General features: G+C 35.4%; 1 protein-coding gene across 1 annotated transcript in view; it reads left to right on the top strand.

Annotated features, from left to right (window-relative positions):
- The window catches only part of LOC131669338 (putative fatty acyl-CoA reductase CG5065), a 759,403-nt gene that overhangs the window by 460,599 nt on the left and 282,335 nt on the right, over nucleotides 1–16,469 (top strand). Inside the window, exon 5 of the mRNA XM_058944149.1 lies at nucleotides 12,833–12,942. Within this exon, the coding sequence (XP_058800132.1) occupies nucleotides 12,833–12,942 (110 nt within the window). The remainder of the gene's footprint in view (nucleotides 1–12,832; nucleotides 12,943–16,469) is intronic.

Here is a 16,469-nt window from a genome sequence, read left to right as displayed (position 1 = left end):
AGATGCAGTAATACTCGCATTGAAGAACCATGTCAGACTATAGGTAATTATTTTAAAGTATTCTTAGTAATTTTTTTCTTACAAATTCATTTTTTCCAGATCTGAACAAGTTAGCCTGCAAAGCTTTGACAACTGGCCATGTTCATATGTGCAGCCTAAGGATTTAGCAGCTGTGTGAATGAAATTGACAAAGTTCGATGCTTCGAGTGTAAGATAGAGATTTTTCGTTGGGAAGAGGGTGACGATCCTAAGATGGAACACCAGCGATGGGGTGGCTGCTGTCGATTCATTCGCAACGTGCCTTGTGGTAATATTCCGATCGGAGTTGATCCGAGTACCATACCTCTACCAAATCCACCAAGTTTTGATGTATGTGGTATATACGAGCTTGAGTACCGACCGATTGCAATAAATATAGATTCAAACACAACATCATCACCAGAAGAAAATATCGATAAAGTTAGCGATGAACGAATTTGCAAAATATGCTTCGCTAAGGATCTTAGAAAAATTTTTTTACCTTGTGGACATATCGCAACATGCTCCACGTGTTCAATCAGATTAAGTTCTTCTCCTATTTGCCGCAAAAAAATAAATCAAATTAATGATGCATATTTTGTTTAATTTAAAGATGAATTAATACTTTTTAATAAGAAATTATTAACACAAGATTTTAATATATTCTTTTTATTATAAAAGTATAAATGTATAAAAGTATAAAAGTATAAAAGTATAAATGTATAAAAGTATAAAAGTATAAAAGTATAAAAGTATAAATGTATAAGAGTATAAAAGTATAAAAGTATAAAAGTATAAAAGCGCAAAATTTACAATCGTACATAAAAAATATTTACATTTTAAAATTTAAAAACTTATTTAGTCGCTTATGTATCTAGGAACACGAACTCGATCGTTTTCGAGAATATTGAAATGGTTTTGGTCGAGAGGTGTTAGTGTCTGGAGGAGTACGTTTGTCATTAGAGTCTTGTCTTTGTGGAGAATTTTCAGAAGAGGAGCTGCTGGAAGAACTAGAGGAGCTTGAACTTGAACTAGAGGAACTTGAGCTTGAACTCGAGGGACTTGAAGTTTTTTTTGTTGGAGAAGTTTTTGGCGGGGGATTTTTTTTTCTTCGGAGGAGGTGAATTATCAAAACTCGTGGAACTGATAATTGACTTTGAACGAGGAGTGGGTTTTCGTTGTCTAATGTTTGGTCGCGATTTACGAGTATTCGTCGCGTCCGTATTTTTATCTGTCTGTTTTAATTTTTTTTTAATGATTGTGTTGTGGAATAGTGAAGAAGTTTCTGTTCTTTGTCTGTTTTTGTCGCTTCAGTCTTATTTATATGTTTGATATAACGCTCGTCTTCACGTCACTTATTATTTTTGGTAATGTTTTTTTTGTAATTTTTTTGTCATTAGTTTTCTGTTTTTGTCCGTCCGTTTTCGGTATCGTCACGTGTTTTTTTACTGAGTTTTTAGACGCTACATACTTATATGAGTTATCTTTTAATTTGTCATCCTTCTTCGGTACGCGTGGCAAGGACTCAATTTTATTATTTGGACGGTAAATGTCCAAATGGTCTACCACGTCCGGCTGCTGTTTCTGAAAAATAGAATTTTTTTTATTATATATTCATTTAAATTATGTTAATAAAACAGAATATACGAGGATAAAAAATAAGTACCTCTGCACTTTGATCTGCAACTTTATTAGATTTTTTTCCATTTTGCCGTTTCCATTCCACGTATTATTTCTTCTGATTACACTATAAAAATAAATAAGTAAAAATGATTAACTTTGGAAATTAAAAAAAATTAACGTTAGAAATTAAAAAAATATTTTACCTCTGAAGAGGGAACATATTTCTCGTATGCCTGCGTATTATCCTGTTTTTTCGTTGTACTGTAGCTGTTTGATGGATTCTGAAAAATTTATGATAATAAATGGGTGTGCAAAAAATTTTTTTATAAAATATGATTTTGAAAATAAAAATTTACGATTGGTACTGGATAATATTCAGTTACAGCCACATTACTTTTTTCTTCGTTATACATTTTCTCAAAATCCTCCTGCAATCAGAATAATAAGTTGTTATGAAAATAATTTTTTTATAAAAATAAAATAGTGTTTCAACATACCTTTTCATAATCGGTGATGAAATTACCAATATCCAAAAGTGTCTAAAATTAGAAAAAAATTAATTTAACTTAAAAAATTCAATTTCTACTCCGACGTTAAAATTTTTTTTTAATTTACCATTGAAACGGGCAAATATTGAGTTGCAGACTCTTCATTTTTTTCGCTAACACGTGATTTCTGTAAATTCTGCAATCAAAATAATAAATCATTAGAAAAAAATTAATTTCAAAAATTTCCATTTCCATTGCGATGTTAACATTTTTTTATACTTACAACATTAGGAACGATGACTTCTACAGTGACGTTTTCTTTCGAAGTCACAGATTTTGGATCTTCTATTTCCGTTTGCGTTCCAATTTCTCTAGTTTCGCGTTTATAAAAATTAAGTGGTTAAAATAATAAAGCAATCACTACACTGTTAAAACTACTTTTAAAAAAACATATATATCAATTTATGAAAATTAACAAACTTACAACATGCTTATGTAACGGTGATAGCTCTAAGTGCTGAAGTCGTGGATCCATTAAATGTTCATGTGCACGATCACAATTTTCACTTTTACATATTTCATGGATGAAATAACGCCTCGAATAACGCGACATTTTTCACTTTCAAATTCAGACGTTTGAACAGCACCACAGCTTTACACTGACTAAGATTTTTCTTTCTTTCTTTCAAATCGAACTATGCACTAAAAATGATATAAAGTGGGTGTATTTTTGTTTTGAGAATTTGTATTATAACATGACCTACGGCGCGACGTTTCAAATTTTTACGACTATGGATCAGCTAACGTAACCGAGAGCACTCGTTACTATACACATGTATAGCAATGAACTAACTGTATCAGACGTATGAATTTTAAGAAAAATGATTGAAAAAATTTTAATTTTCAAAAATTGTCAAAGTCAAGTGAGGATATTGACACTTGTAATATATCATAAATATCGAATATGCTTGCATATAACTAAGTCCTAATATGTTCGCGCGCGACTAAGTTTCTACATATCAATCAATGCATAGCAAAAGAAAAAAAAAATGATTGAAAAAATTTTAATTTTCAAAAAATTGTCAAAGTCAAGTGAGGATATTAACACTTTTAATTTATCAATCAATGCATAGCAAGAGAAAAAATTTTAATTTTCAAAAATTGTCAAAGTCAATTGAGGATATTAACACTTGTAATATATCGTAAGTCTAATATGTTCGTGCGCGACTAAGTCCTTACATATCAATCAATGCATAGCAAAAGAAAAAAATGATTGAAAAAATTTTAATTTTCAAAAATTGTTAAAGTCAAGTGAGGGTTGATTGAAAAAATTTTAATTTTCAAAAAATGTTAAAGTCAAGTGAGGGTATTGACACTTGTAATATTTCATAAGTGTCGAATATGCTTGTATGTAACTAAGTCTAATATGTTCGCGCGCGACTAAGTCCCTACATATCAATCAATGCATAGGAAGTCAAAGGCTACTTCAGGATGGGGAGCTCCACGCAGAGTCATTTAACTCTAAACTCTCGCAGTGAGAGGATGAGGTTATTCGGTTGTGGACTTAGAAAATTTTCGTGCATGGTGTTTATGCTCCCTCGCGTAACTAAGACCACTTATACTCGCGCGCGTGGCTATGTTCTTTCATGCGTGCACGCGCAGTCATTTAAATTTGAGCTCTCGCAGCGAGAGGATGAAGTCATACGGTTGACTTAGAAAATTTTCGTGCAGCCGGTTGTGGACTTAGAAAATTTTCGTGCAGTTAATACTCGCGCAATTAAGACCACTTATACTCGCACGCGTGGTTATGTCCTTTCATGCGTGCACGCTTCTAACTATCACGCTAACTATTTTTTTCATTAACTTCAAAAAAATTTTCAAGACCAAATACATTACATTTAGAGCAATGAATTCTTGAAAATTTTTTCAAAGTTAAAATGAGCGCGTTGATTTAGTAATTCATAGACTACAGACGTGATGCTGTTCAATCATCAATTAACGCGTGTGCATTATGATCGCTCTTTATATCAATTCATGAATGAGAGAGAGAGCGCGCACGCATAGCTCGTAGCCACGCGCTACATGGCTAACTTTTGGGAGAGGGGAGAGTGTGACGCATTGCACTGCTCCACGGCTAAGACCATATTACGTTCACACGTGTAAGTTCTCATATGACCGAAAACTTATGTTTTTCAGCGTGCGACATAGCTAATAGAGCTATGTCACTTCGCAGGCGCACGATTTTAAGTTTTTTTCTGTTTTGTATACTGTAGAGACTAAGTGTCGATAGCAGAGAGAGAGAGAAATGAAACTTAGCCGCGTGCGCATTGGAAAGAACGGCTATAGTATAAGTCATCTAGCGTCAGCTCGTTTAAAGGGACTTAACTATATTCGCTCGTAGCTAGAGTTCTTGCAGCATATAAAAAGAACTTAGCCGCATTCATTTTAAAGGCACTTAACTATATTCGCTCGGAGCTAGAGTTCTTGTAGCATATAAAAAGAACTTAGCCGTATTCATAAAGACTCCTGATTGGAAATAGACGTATGAGCGAACTTTGATTATCGCGCTGTTACTAAAATATGAAAAAGTGGGTAGGGTTAAATGTATAAAATGCGTGTAAAAATCGATGCTACATCATATTCAGTCGAGCACTCATCGGTTCGAGCGATCATGGCACGTTGCAATCCTTTAACAAGGTATTGGAAAAATCAATGAACTAACATATTATTTAAACTATATTTCTGTCGAATATTTTTTTTTTCATTATAGATTTGGCATGGAAATTATCGTTGATATACAAGCTTTTAAGAACGATGATCAACCAGTTTTTAAAGAACTTGCAATGATAAATCTCAATGACAATATAGAACCCACTCATTGGATTTTCAAGTCACCATGTCCTTGGGAAGAACTTCCCAGTCATTCAAAACGTGAAAATTCATGGCTTACAAATAACTATCATGGGCTTGATTGGAATACAGGAAACTTACCATACGATTGCCATCCGCTTATTATACAAGACCTATGTCGCTTAGCAGCTGACACTGACAAAGTTCTTATTTATATAAAGGGATGTCAAAAAGTGGAGTAGCTCACTAGATTTATTGATCATGTCTTCGTTCTCGAAGATCTGGGTTGTCCTTCCTTACATCAGCCAGGATTTTGCGAACCTATAGTTTGCAATTATCACCCTCCAGGCTGGACAGAAAACTGCGCGCTTCAAAATGTCGTGGCTCTTAAAAATTGGTTGAAAAATCGTTATAGTCGACAATTAATTCAGACTTGCGACTTCTCTGACAGCGATTCTTCAACGTCAGAGTCGAATAATGATAATGATGATTATGATTATGATTACGATGTGATCAGCAAACTAAAATGTTAGATTTAGAGGATGAGGAAGATGAAGTAGAGGTGGGGGATTGGTACAAAGCCTTCAATTAAAATGATCGGTTTAAGCCTATATATACAATAGCATCAAGGTACGGATTCATTCGCTCGTCTGCGCTCACAGTAGATACTTCATATAGCTTGAATACTCTTTTTAATCAAAAATTGTATGTCAACTGTTACTCATAGAATTTTTTCATTTTTTATATTTGAAATTTTACATGTCGTAGGTATCAATCTTCATTATGAAAGCTATTAACGCTGTAGCTCGTACCCCATCCTACTTGCCAACGAAAAAATTAAAAGAATTGAATCCTTCAATCCTTTACACAGTCACTAGCATGAAAAAAGTTCAAACAAAATTCGGAGCAAGAGTCGTCGTCGAACTGGATGCTGAGTTTGACATTTTCCTTCCCAGCAAACTAAGCGAACATTTCATTGTGAACCCGGAATCGTACAATACTCTGCTCCGTCAACTTGAAAAAGAATTGTTAAGATTAAGTATCTTGGCGGCAGCTTATTAGAATTTATATAAGTTACAATAATTCAATAAATATAAAAAAACTTGAAGAAATTAAGCATTTTCAATTTACTATTTATCATCCATTCATTACCTTTTTTTATTCATTTTAACAATGAGCATTGATGTGTTTGGACGCAAGCTCAGAGGAGCTGACGAACTAAATTTGAAAACTTCACATGAGATTTTTTTAACAGAGATTGAAAGTATTAAAGATTCTATTTTAAAATTGAAAGCTGAATTAAAAGAAACTTATACATTGATTGATCTTCATCGAGAAGAACTTGATATGAAAATCATAGAAGTTTTATCTGACATTCATAAGTTGAATGAGTCATTTACCCTCTCCATGACGCAGTTGCCGTTACAAAAGGAGCGCGATTCATTCGCCGCAGCTCATTTGCCGTCTGCAGCAGCATCAGACACATTATGAATTCATTAAGTACCAACATTCGAAGTCGGGCTATAGCCTGCTTGCATGAATATCTTAGTAAACCGTACAATATAGATTCTATGATTCAAACAACGATGAATTATGTACAGTCACTCATTGACGAAGATGCGGACCTGATACATTTTTCTAACATTTTCAACCTGTCAACGCATGATCTCATAATAATTGAATATTCTATAGCCTTATTGAAAGGTATCTGGTACATGACAAAGGATAAGAAAACAAACAATTTATCTGAATATTCAATGGGTCTTTGTCATAAATTTACTCAGGAAGATATTCCTAGTTCTAGAACTAATAGGTTAGCTACAAAAGTAGTGATCAATGTTAGTCATTCCATACTAAACGTCTTTATACAATATCTTGCTGAATGTGTTCGCATCACCATTGACAATTATCTCCGAAATGAATTGGTTCTGGATGTACATTTTATATTCACAGTTTTATATCTACATCATGAATATACCGATTCCAATCCAAATTCAAAGTTAAACTTTTCAAAGTGAAATATATTCTTGTTTATTCGGCTTACACATATCGAAGATGGTTCTGCATAACCCAATAACCCAAGACCCAAATGAAAAGAAAAAACAATCTACATGGAAACAAGTCACTTCCAAATTTTCAACCAACACTAGTCAATTTCCAGAACAAAAAGGCTACAAACAGTTCGATAATGAAAAGAAGTAATACAAATAATCAGATTACAAAAATTGTATAAGTATTATAATATAATAAACATGTATACTTTTTTTATTAAATAAATGTTTTTTTAATTTTAAACGTATTCAAAATTTCGATGATTTTTTGTTGATTTTCCAATGATAATAAACCTTATCCCCCACCTCATTCCATGAGATATATCGACTGGGCGCGTCATGCCTGTACGCCACCGTCGATAATATTACACCCCCAACACACTTAATCACATATATCTTTTTTTCTTTCATCAATCTGACGCATCATCGATCGATCATCGGGAGGGGGGGGGGGCTATAGGGCCGTGGGGGGGGGGGCATCACCTACGTCGATAACTACCGACTGAGCATACACATGCACATGCACGTGCACGTGCACATGCTCGGTCGGCTACAATGCAAACTGTCGATACAAAATCGGCCGATAAAACATTTCAGTGGCCGGTAAGGCAGGATTAATCATGTTACCGACTGCTGGTAAGGAAGGAATGAATACTCACATGGTAAAAGTGGCTTAGAACCCTTATAGCTTATACTACTAAGGTCACCCTTGTTTTTTCAATAGGAACCTAAATTTTTGACTCCAGATTCGGAAAGAGTGGGAAATTCTACATTCTGATGAGGTAACATAGTCGGGGTCCGGTCGACCCTCAGAGGTCATGTAGTGGTTAAACAAATTAATACTTGTCTTATGACCGCATTTTTTTCGGAAAGAAAGAAATTGAGAGATTCTTGAATCAAAAATAAGAGTTTATTCATTTTCTTTTTTTTACAATAATTGATTGACAATGATTAACTTAAAATTAATAATCTTAAAAATACAATTTTTTTTTCGTAAATGTAGCATCTAACTGTTGAGTAACTGCTCAAAATTACCACCTCTCGTTTCAATACATAAGTTCATATTCATTATTTGTCATTGAGGAAATTGCGTACTGCACATGCGAAATGTGAAGGCGCGCCATCAAGTTGTACCTACATTCTTAATCTCGTATTTAGATCGATATTTTCTAGTAGAGGAGGCATATGATCGTGGAGTAGTTCCAAGAAATGTTGCTCATTAACGTTATGGTCAAAAAAGAAAGGTCCAATCAAGTAGCCATTCACAATACCACACCAGACGTTGACACTTCAACGGTGTTGATGAACAATTCGTCGATACCAGTGAGGATTATAATTTGACCAATAGTGGCAGTAATGTTGATTTCAGTTGCCATCATATTTCAATGTTGCTTCATCCGAAAAAGGTACAAAACGAAAAAAATTAAGATCTACTTGACTCATTTGGAAAGTCCATTCACAGTAACGTATACATTCTAACATATTATTGGGCGTCAAAGCCTGCGTTAATGTAATATGATATGGATGATAATGACTGGCTCGCAAAATTCTGAGAAACGTAGTCTGAGGAATACCATTTTCTCTGCTTATCTGGCGTGAGCTTATGTGATAGGATTAGGATTCATGTGAATAAAGCAAGAACCACCAAAATGCGAACGTCATTTCCGTTTTACTTATAATGTCGCCTTTCGTGCCGCAAATGACCATTTCGTGCTCTCCTTGTTAAATCCCTAATAATCAGTACATTTGGGTGAAGTCTACGTTCGTAACACTGTGCATAAAGTCATGCAGCTGCACGATATCTGCCGTGAGATATATATATATATATATATATATAGACTCTCCTAAAACTAAAAGTATATTAATTCTCTTATTTGGAATGTAATTAGCCATAAATATGTATTTTTAGTAAATAATACATACTAAAAAACTCATTCTATCAAGTTCCATAACTTTGAATTCGTTCTAAAATTTTGAAAATTACGCAGTATCTTCATCTGTTTGAGTCGCTGTGTTATATGCAACAATTTAAAATGGCTCCAGGATGAAGGTTTCAATTGAAAAACGATTCTGATTTTTCCTTGACCTTGCGAAATTGAAGGACTCCGTACAAACCTTATAGGTTTGAGTTCCCAGTCGGAATATTAATTTTTATTCATTCATGTCATTTAGGGATTCTAAAAATAAATCAGGGTTTGTGACCTTCACTTTAAGTGATTAAAGTAAATATTTATGGAGGATTAAGACTGTGTAGCACGTCAACCTTGAAACTTTATCGAAATTCGACAGGTAGTCGAGGATTCTTTGTTGTTATAATCACGAGGTAGCAGATAAGTCGCTAAGTTCGGTGGTAGCGGCGACCCAGCGCCGACGCGCGGCCAAGCGAGCGAAGTAGGGCCTGTGAACGTCCAAAATTATCGTTCACTGTGTATCATTTAATAACTGTTTAATTAATTTAAAAACGGATTCTTAAAGAAAAAATGTCAGAGAATTAAACAAAATAGAATTTTTTAAATGAAAATGATACTTTTTGTGATATGGGCAATTGTTTAAAAAATTGTCGGAAACTTTTGGAAAAATAGATATTAAAGTATTGTTTGCTTAATATCTTCAAAGAACACTCTTTTGCGCGTAATCAAAAGAATAGCCCGGTGGACGTCGCAACGGCAGCGGGACGTCTTTGTGGTCTTACGCTGAGACGTTTTCTTCCAATTAGGGCTACGCCTTCCGATATGTCGGGCTCTTGAATTTTATGATTGATTTCGATAGCAAAAATCCTCAAGAACACGCAGGGGCAAGAATTTTTCAAAAAAAAAATACTTTTTAAGATATGAGCAATTGTTTAAACAAAAAGTTAATAACTTTCGAAAAAAATTTTTTATTGTTTATTGTTGTAATTATTTCGTAATTTTAAGGAATTACAAGTATTTTGAAAAAAATCCGACTTCGATATCTTTATTAGTTTTTAAAATATAGCCGTTTGAAAATTTTTTATCATTTTTTTTTAATTGTCGATAACTTTTATATAATTAATGTATCGTCATCAAAATTTGAGAAAAATCTCACTTTCATGTGTACAACAATTTTGCCAAATTGAAAAAAATCCGTTAAGGGTTATAAATCAATCGAAATAGCCAAGAATAACCCATATACGAGGGTCGTTTGAAAAGTCCGTGTAGTCAGAGAGATGGCGCTACTAGTGCGTATCAAGGTTATTTTTAGTTAGTGGCATATCTTGGAAGAGCTCACACCAAGTTTCAGGCAGATTGGCCAATTACTTTGCGTTTTACATTCGTTTCAATCAAAGAAATCGAGTGGTTGTATAAGAATGGACGAAAAAGTATTTCGTGTATTAATTAAATAATACTTTTTCAAAGGCCAAACGCCTCAGGAGATTAAACAGAAGCTTGAAAAACATTATGGTGATTGTGCACCTTTGATTAGAATGGTTTATAAGTAGTTTCAAAATTTTCGGAGTGGCCATATGAGCACAAAAGACGCTGAACGTTCTGGACGCCATGTTGAGGTTACCGCTTCAGAAATCATTGATAAAATCCATGATATGGTGATGGCTGACAGAACAGTGAAGATGCGTGAGATTACTAGTACTGTAGGCATCTCGAGCGAATGAGTACATAATATTTTGCACCAACATTTGCATATGAAAAAGCTAACCGATAGATGAGTGCCGCGACTGCTCACGATTGACCAAAAACGAGATCGTGTGAAGTGTTGCAAGAATGGTTTGCAGCTGTTCTAGTAAAATCCGCAAGACTTTAAGCGTTGTTTCATCACTGTAGATAAAACATGGATACGTCACTACACTTCTGAGACCACAGAATAGTCTAAACAATGGGTTACCAAGGGGGAATCTGCTACCAAAAAGGCGAAGACAATTCCTTCGGCCGGGAAGGTTATGGCGACTGTCTTTTGGGATTCGCAAAGAATAATCTTCATCGACTATTTGGAAAAGGGTAAAACCATTACAGGGGAATATTATTCATCGTTATTGGATCGTTTGAAAATCGACTTGCTAGAGAAACGTCCACGATTGGCCCACAAAAAAGTCCTCTTCCACCACGACAATGCGCCAGCTCACGCCTCAGCAGTTGTGGCCGCAAAACTGATGGAGATAGGGTTCCAACTCGTTTCACATCCCTCCTATTCTCCAGACTTGGCTCCATCGGACTACTATTTGTTCCCTAATATGAAAAAATGTCTGGTGGGAAAAAGATTTTATTCAAACGAGAAGGTGATTGCAGAAACGAATGCCTATTTTACAGACTTGGACAAATCCTATTATTAGGAAGGGATTAACAAACTAGAGCAGCGTTGGATGAAGTGTATAAGCTTAAAAGGAGACTATGTTTAAAAAGAAAAATGATTTATTAAAAAAAATCAAGTTTATATTTTTGAACGGACTTTTCAAACGATCCTCGTATATCCTTAAGCATAGGGCCTAGTTCCTAGGGACAAATGAGTCATGAAACACGCACTGCTTATCTACTATTTAGGACTCCGATTCGATAGCATCGAAGAGAAAGGATTCTCTTAGTATCACGGATTGTTGCACCATTTTTGACTGTAGCAAAGTTTGCGCTGTTTAGTATACCGGGTTGTCGTGGCCTTCGCAATGACTTCACTGGCGTCTAACCAGCTGTGACCTGACCTAGGGATTTCGGTTTCGAATGCACCAGTAATAGAAACGGCATGAATAATAGAAGCATCAGCAGTAGCATGAGCAGCAACAGCATAACCAGCGTGAACTCTCTCTTTCTCCTCTGTCATTAGAAGCACGTGCGACCTTCACAAGCATCGTTGATCCGAGGTGACCTTTCACCCAACCATGAGCATTAGTGCAGTGTCTGAACGATCTATTATTCTTGTAACCGAATGATGAATTTTACTACTATATGAACAAGCATTCGTGCCGACCGGCAGTGATTGAGCACTTGTCTGAATATGCTGTCTCGCCCGATCGACGCGACGGGCATGCTATTGCCGGGCCATAATTTTTGTTTTTTTTTTCGTAATTTCGTATTTTGTTTTTTTATTGTTGTTGTAAATGTTTCGGTAATACACTTTATTTATTAATTGATTTAACAAGATTTATGCTATTACGTCCTCTTCTTTCTTTTTCAGGCTCTTTTATTTCGCGAATATTGCAATCTGTATACCTGGTAGGTTACTCAGTAACTGAGGCATTCATACCCGCATAAATAATTTTCTAAATAAAGTAGTAGGCAGAATATTGAATGTTGAAAGTGTTAAAATCAACTTTCCCTTTGCGTAGATTACGATTGACATTCCAAAAGTACCATGCTGAAGCAAACTCATATTTGTGTTAATAACAATAGAATAATTCATTCTCATTCCTTGGAGCTTCTGGATAGCTATCATTCGGTCACTTTTGTTCACCCTCTGACTCTAGAACATTGCTCACATACATATAGGAGAAACCTATTCGGTGACTTAGCCCTGTCTTCCGACCCTCAAGACATTCTGCCTCATCTAGATGGCAGGTTCTTCAGGTCAACGGTGTTATATACAATTGCTAGGATCTTTCACACTCCCACGTGTGAATGATTTACTTATTAACTTTAAAAATGATGAATAATCACTATACAATTACTCTAAATATTTTTATATTTAAATAAAAATGATTTTTTTTTTGACATTTAAAGCTTATTTTCTTCTATTATATGACAGTTTAACAAATAAGGGCGGCAATTTAGATATTAAAAAGCAAAAAATATAATGATCTATAAATTTTAAATAATAATTTCAACAATAATTTTGCAGAATAATTCAACCCCATCCGAATACGTATACGTATTCAAAACGATTAGCAGAGAAGTTAATAGCAGATGAGTTTCCTAAGCTACCATGCGCGGTCGCACGTCCATCTATAGGTAATTATCTTATCTATGAAAGTTGATCCAATAAATAATGAATAATGAAATATTTTTTAAATAAATAATATTTTTGATCGAATAATAAAATATTATAATGAATTGGTATTATAATGTTAGCGGAAAAGTTTTTGACACATAACTTTTCACCAAGTGCATATTTCTTGGACATATAAATCTCTAGAAAGTTAGGGACCTTAGCTAACTATAAACTAAGGGATAAAATCGATTCCATCAAATACAATAATTTTACTTTTATTAATGTTGTGAAGTGGTTTTTTATGACCAAAATCTATTTCAGGTTGTAGGGTCCTTTACAAAATTTACTGAAAATGGGAAAATATAATAAATATTATAGGAAAATAAAATAAGAAAAATCACCAAGAATATAAAAAAAGAATGTTTATTTGTTTTAGAATAGAACTATTTCAGACCAAGGTTTTAGAACAACTATTTTACTATTTAGAAACATTATTTAACATTTTAAAACAAACTATTTTAGAAGAAGATTTTAGAAATTTGAAGACAGCTTATCCATCGAAAAACGTTTAATTGCATCAAGTAGCACATTAAAATCCACATCGTACAATTTTTTCCATTTATTTTTAGACGACATGGCTAAAAACATCGAAAAATACATAAAAAGATCGTTAACATTTTAATGTACGTAACAGAAATACATTGAAACATAAAAAATTATCAACATACGAGTATTTTATAGGTATTGCTTATTCATTAGTAAGGTTCAATCAACGGAGATATTCCATCATTTATCAAAAAAAAAAAACACAAGTACCCACAACCGAACTAATTTCAATGCTCAGAACTAAATTTTCCAACCATCTTGGGAAGTGTTGAAAAAAATTGTTGATGGCAACATATTAGCTGCAATCGATATTGTATTAAAAAGTAGGAATAAAGTCCTATTGAATAAATATGCAGTACACTTACCTTCGTCGATTCACTTCGTTTTATTATATTTTTGAGAAAGTTTGAATAAATTTTCATGGTTTTTTTTTCAAGCATAGAAAAATTAATATGTTCACAGCACAAAGCGGAAAATTTTATTCGCTTCGATATTCGGTGTAGAAAGACGCGTTTATATAATACATAAATAACATTTCTCATAAATGATGTCCTGTCAACAGAAATATAGGAGTATCCACAATCGAACCATGTCCATAACCGAACCTCTTACCTTATAATATTATAATGAATAATCGAATCGGTGATTCGAACATATCCAAGTGTAAAAGTGTTATGATTTGTTATGGATATGTCTTACTCAATATCTTGGGGTATCAGTCGTGCTCTACTTATGCTTTACAAAGACCGTTTTGGTATATCGATGTTGAAAGAATTTATACTTCTTAAGAATTTAAAATTCAAACTAAAATTAAATGGAAAGCAAAATTAGGTTTAATTAGTGGAAGTATACAAATGATGAAAATATTTTAATGAGAACTTTCTTTTTGTTACAATTTTATACGTTTTTTTATTGGAGGTATCAAGACTACTTTTTTTTATTTTGTAGGTACTTATCTTTATTTTGATTATTTATAATTTTTTTTATAATAGTAGGCAGCTTACGAAATTCGCGAACTAAGAGAATCTGGAGTGAGAAGGAGTGCACGTGTCATTATATTATTTATAATTAGTCTTATACAGGGTGAATCATTTTAATTGATGTGGCCAATTATTTCGTTCCGAAAGCATGATAGCGAAAAATAGTTCAGATAAAAGTTTTAGGGTTTGAAGGGAGACAGCCGATGGAGACCTCCAACTTGACCTTAAACTTTAGTTTCAATTTCATTTGACAAGGTATGACTTGTGGTCTCCGGGCCTTCAACCCCCCAAACCTCAGATTCTTATCCCTTCAACGCCTTGTACTATGGAAGGCTATAAACCAGAAGCCTTAATCGCTGAGCCCTGAGGGGCTATTACCGGCCAAATAACCCCCTAAATAATTTCCTATCTCTGTAGGGGAGTGATGTGGGGTGGAGGGGGCAGAGAGACAGAGAAAGCGTGGGGTTATTGTGTGTTTGGGTGGGTGGTCTAAATGTGTGTGTGGATGTGGGGTGGTGTAAATGTTGCTGTATATGTGATCGGTGACAGAGGGGGGAGATGTGTGTGTCTGCGTGTGGTGTATTGTGTAAGTGTGTGTGTGTGTGTGGAGAGTTATTTGCATGTGTGTAAATGTGTATATGTGTATTGGGAGAGGGGGGGTTGAATGTGTGTGGTTGATGGGGTGGCGAGTTGAAGGGATTGAGTGTGTGTGTGGGTTATTATGTAAATGTGTGTGCGCGCTTGCATTTGTGTGAGTGTGTGCGTGTTTATGTGTGGAGTTGTGTGCGGCGGTTGCGATCACGACACTCTCAGGAAGCTCGATTAAAATCCGCTTATCAAAAACATGGATGATGCACATAGTGCACCATATGGCCAGCCTCGCGGCTGGCCAGGTCACTTTGTGCAAAAATCTTTTGTCAAAGCGGCGGACAGTAATTGTCTTCCTCAGCAGAGAACGGAGACTCCTCAAACAAACAACTCGTTGTTTTTGGGAGAGGACGTCGAAAACTTCTCTCTTTTGTGTACGGGCATATACAAATGCTGAAGTACAAAATGCGTCACCGATTGCCCTCGACAAGCAACTAATGCTAGGCGACCCGAAGTGAATGCAATGTATATTTGAACGAAAACTTGCAATTACAAGTGCGGATGTGTGTACCTTCACGCGGTGGCGCTGAAAACGCTGTCTCTGTAAAGAAACAGTAGGCAAAACACACAACGCTTGCCCCCAGGGCAATAGGCCATTCGGCCAAACAAAAGAAACAACACGGACCATGACAACACGTGGTGAGGTGCGGCCTGTAAACGCCCAAACATTCAACGCGGAGTCTACCACACCCCAAGAGCTAAACTCGAGCCCAGAAAAGCCAAAATCCGGGAGTCACTTGAGGGGAAATCTCTTAGGATTGTGGTACCACGCGCCCTCTTAGAGGACGGGAGACCGCTCCGGGAGCTAGTTGCAGAGGACCAATGGTCCCGGCAATCCGAATTTAATTCGGGTAGATAAGAAATTACTTCCTATCGGCTGGCAATCGATAGGTGCCACTACTGTGGGTAAAGAGTCGTGGCCGTGGTCATAGCAGCCACCCAAAGTTCTTTGCCTCGAGCTCCTGGAGTAAGGCCCGACACCTTTGTGCGAGAGAACAGTCCATTGGGCCGAGTAACTCTCGATGACTAGAACGCACTACGGATGCCGAAACCCTTAGGAAAAATATTTCCACAGTAGGGCAGCATCCTTCCAGCTAAGGAATTGATTAAGCCCTAATAGCTAAAACAATTTTACATTTGAAAGCGAAATTAGTGGCTGTCAGCTCCCTTTGAAAGCGAAAACCATGCACTAACGTCCATCAGATCCAGTGCTGCTAATAGCGAACACAGGCTAAGATGATAGAAAAGGCGGAAACCCGACATGCTCATTCAAATGCTACTTTGGTGGCAATTTGTAAAATACCTAACACTGA

This window comes from Phymastichus coffea, unplaced genomic scaffold (genome assembly GCF_024137745.1).
Source record: "Phymastichus coffea isolate CEN01 unplaced genomic scaffold, Cenicafe_Pcof_1.1 PCOF00007, whole genome shotgun sequence".
NCBI lineage: Eukaryota > Metazoa > Arthropoda > Insecta > Hymenoptera > Eulophidae > Phymastichus > Phymastichus coffea.
This window is presented reverse-complemented; position numbering and strand designations above follow the sequence as displayed.